Source organism: Microtus ochrogaster, linkage group LG4 (genome assembly GCF_000317375.1).
Source record: "Microtus ochrogaster isolate Prairie Vole_2 linkage group LG4, MicOch1.0, whole genome shotgun sequence".
Classification (NCBI taxonomy): Eukaryota; Metazoa; Chordata; class Mammalia; order Rodentia; family Cricetidae; genus Microtus; species Microtus ochrogaster.
In genome coordinates, this window is record NC_022030.1 from 23,498,730 (window position 1) to 23,502,228 (window position 3,499).

General features: G+C 37.4%; 1 protein-coding gene across 1 annotated transcript in view; it reads left to right on the forward strand.

Moving 5' to 3' along the window:
* Ndufv2 (NADH:ubiquinone oxidoreductase core subunit V2) overlaps window positions 1-2,679 on the forward strand; it is a 25,577-nt gene extending 22,898 nt beyond the window's left edge. The window contains exons 7-8 of the mRNA XM_005361321.3: window positions 1,150-1,226; window positions 2,528-2,679. Coding sequence (XP_005361378.1) covers window positions 1,150-1,226; window positions 2,528-2,621 — 171 coding nt within the window. The 3' untranslated portion in view covers window positions 2,622-2,679. The remainder of the gene's footprint in view (window positions 1-1,149; window positions 1,227-2,527) is intronic.
* Window positions 2,680-3,499: the final 820 nt, after the last annotated feature.

Below are 3,499 nucleotides of genomic sequence, written 5' to 3' on the forward strand. Positions count from 1 at the left end.
GCACTTTTTTTTTCAGTTAGTAGTTAGAGCTTTTGATTCAGGCCTCTGCTTATCAGTTAAAATTATTGGTGATAATTATTCATTGTACTGTAATGTTTCTTCCAGGATTTGTAATTATTCTCTTGTTCCTTGGCACTTTTCTACTTGATGTTTTTTTATTGTCTTAGTCACTGTTCTTATTGCTATGAAGAGATACCATGACCAAGGCAACTCTTATAAAAAAGAAAGCATTTAATTGGGGCCTTGCTTGGTTTTAGAGGTTTAGTCCATTATCATGACAGGAAGCTTGGCAGCAGGCATTGTGCTGGGGAAGTAGTTGAGAGCTGCATCCTGATCCACAGGCAGCTCTATGAGGGCTGACACTGGGCTTGGCATGAGCTTTGAAATCACAAAGCCCACTTCCAATGACACACTTCCTTCATCAAGGCCATCTCCCAATCCCTTCAAAAAATGCCACTCCCTGGTTACTAAGCATTCAAATATATGGGGTTTCGGGGAGGTGCTGTTCTTATTCAAACCACTTAAGTAATCCTCAAAACAAGTTCAGATTGAGTTATCAGTAAAGGAACTTGAGAGAGGCAGAGAGTGGTGAGGCCAGAACTCAAATGCAGAGGTTTCACTTGTGTAGGAGTCCGCTTATTTGTTCCCAGGTGCTCAGCTCCAAAATAGTTACACAGAAACCATATTATTTGCAGTACTGTTTGGCCAATAGCCTAAGCCTATTTCTGGCTAACTCGTATCTTAAATTAACCCATCTTCATTAATTTGTGTATTGACACAGGCTGTGGCTTAGTGGGTAAAATTCCGGCATCCGTTCTGATGGGGCTACATGGCTTCTCCTGATTCCACCTTCTTTTTCCCAGCATTCAGTTTAGTTCCTCCCCCACCCCAGCTAAGTTCTGCCTTGCTATAGGCCAAAGCAGTTCTTTACTCATTAACCAATAAACGCAACACACAGAAGGACCTCCCATACCACACTTGAAGTAAATGTAGTTTTGACTCTTTGGCTAAAGCTCTTGATATGTATTACATTATATATTAAAGTTATTCAGTTGTAGCTATCTTGGTAAATAAATAAATGAATTAATTTTAAGGATTTACAGATTTTTTTATAGCATTAATTCATTAATGGCTTCAATTTTTCTATAGGAGGACCTAACACCCAAGGATATTGAAGAGATTATTGATGAACTCAGAGCTGGGAAAGTTCCAAAACCTGGGCCAAGGTATACTCTTACTTATATATAATAAACTCTGACAGCGTGACTTACACTGTAGTAATCATAACCTTAATTTTTAAGAATTTTATTCTCATAAATGTTGACTGGAAATTTACATATCTAAAGTTGTCACCTGGGCAAGATAAACTTTTTCTTAAAAATCTGTAAGATCAGGCTGGGGAGATGGGTCAGTGTTGGTAATGTTCTTTCCATGTAAGCGTAAGGATAGGTGTTAGAATCCTAGAACACATATGAAAGCTGAGTGGGAATGGTGGTCACGCTACAATCCCTGTTGGGAAGAGGAGTCAGGGAATCCCGAGCAAGGTGACTGACCAGCATGGCTACAACACAAGCTGAGAGTTCAGCAGGAGACATTGGCTCTATATGTAAGGTAGAGAGTAATAGAGGTAGACATCTAACGTTGACCTTGAGCCTCCAGGTACACATACATTTCATACACATATGGAAAAGAATCTTATAAAATAATCTGATCTACCAGAACATTTATACTGAAAGAGAATCATATGCAAATAGAAGTCTGTTGCTTAAAAGTTCATATTACTAGAAGATTGATCTGAAGTTAGCTTCCTTCTTATTTCCACCTAAAGATCCAGTTTTCCCTTTCAATCAATACAGGATAATTTAAAATATTTTTAAGATTATTATGTTCATGTATAGTGTGTATGTGGAGGTCAGAGGATAACTTTGTGGAGTTGGTTCTCTCCTTACACCTGTACAAGAGTTCCAGGTTTTGAATTTGTGTTGCTCACCATTTGCAGCAATCACTTTTTTCTACTAAGCCATGTCACAGACCCCAATACAAAGTAAGCTTTATTACTGGTTTTTTCTCTTAGTACAAATCGTTTAAATACCTTTTCCAAAAAATAATGGTTACTTTTCTTGAAATAACAATCTTGTATTCTTCCTATCTTTTTTGTCGTATTGAATATCACAGGATCTTTAATTGGTTCTTCTAATATGACATAGTTTGATTTCTCAACTAATTATGTACAGCCATATGCCACATAATGATATTTAATCAGCAATAGACCACAGATAGTACCCAAAAATTACAATAAAGCTGAAAAGTTCCTTTTATATTATTGATAGGGTCTTACTTTGTTGCCCTGGCTGGCATGGAACTCTAACTATATAGACCAGGTTAGCCTTGAATTCAGAGGTCTATCTGCCTCTGCTTCAGAGTGCTGAGATTAAAGGTGTGTACCACCATACCTGGTCAGAGTTCTTTTTTTAAGAAAATGTGTAAATGTTAATCACTAATAATCATTACTTGCTTTTCTTTTCAGGAGTGGGCGTTTCTGTTGTGAGCCAGCTGGAGGCCTTACCTCTTTGACCGAACCACCCAAAGGACCTGGCTTTGGTGTGCAAGCAGGCCTTTAACTTATACTCAGCTGTAAAAACTGTCACTGGAGAAATAAAATATTAGCCTATCTGCAAATGCTTTATACTGTTTGTTTCTCTCCACTGTACGGCTCGGCAATAACCTAGCAACTTGCAGCTGTTAAGTATTATGTCAAAACAACAAAACATCACCTTAGTCTACCTGTAAAGACTCTTATTATTATAATCAAGTTACTCTAGTGTCACCATTTTAAATTGCCAAGTCATTTTTATCAGTATTAGGTTATGATGAAATAAAAGTTCTCCAAATTTCAAACATGTTTTTCTTTCCCGTCTCTAGATGTGGCCAAGTTTTGTGTTAACATTTTCTTTTTATAAGCCTTATCAGTATTTTCATTAAACATTTCAATATTTAAGCATACAGTCATTACCATATTTCTAACTTGTAAACCTCACTGTTAGTAATAGGGGTAAGAGGGTTTTCTCCAAAAGCATTTTATTTATGTTTGTGTTGAAACAGGTTCCCATTCTGTAGCCCTGGTTTTATGTAGACCACGGCCTCCCAAGTTTAGGATTACAGTAAAAGCATTACTAGTAGGAAGAAAAGTTAAGCCAATTTGATGTTATCTTTGATTATAACCTATTTATTTATTTGTTTGTTTATTTATTTATTTAGATACAGGCTCTCCCTCTGTAGACAGGGCTGGCCCCGTCCCCTGAGTGCTAGGACTAAAAGTGTGCACCCGCCACCACACCTGGCCTTTTATCTGTATTTTGTCATTGTTGTTTTGAGGCGGGGTTTCACCGCCTTTTGCTATATTCTTTTTTTTTTTTTTTTGATTTTCGAGACATGGTTTCTCTGTAGCTTTTTTGGTTCCTGTCCTGGAACTAGCTCTTGTAGACCAGGCTGGCCTCGA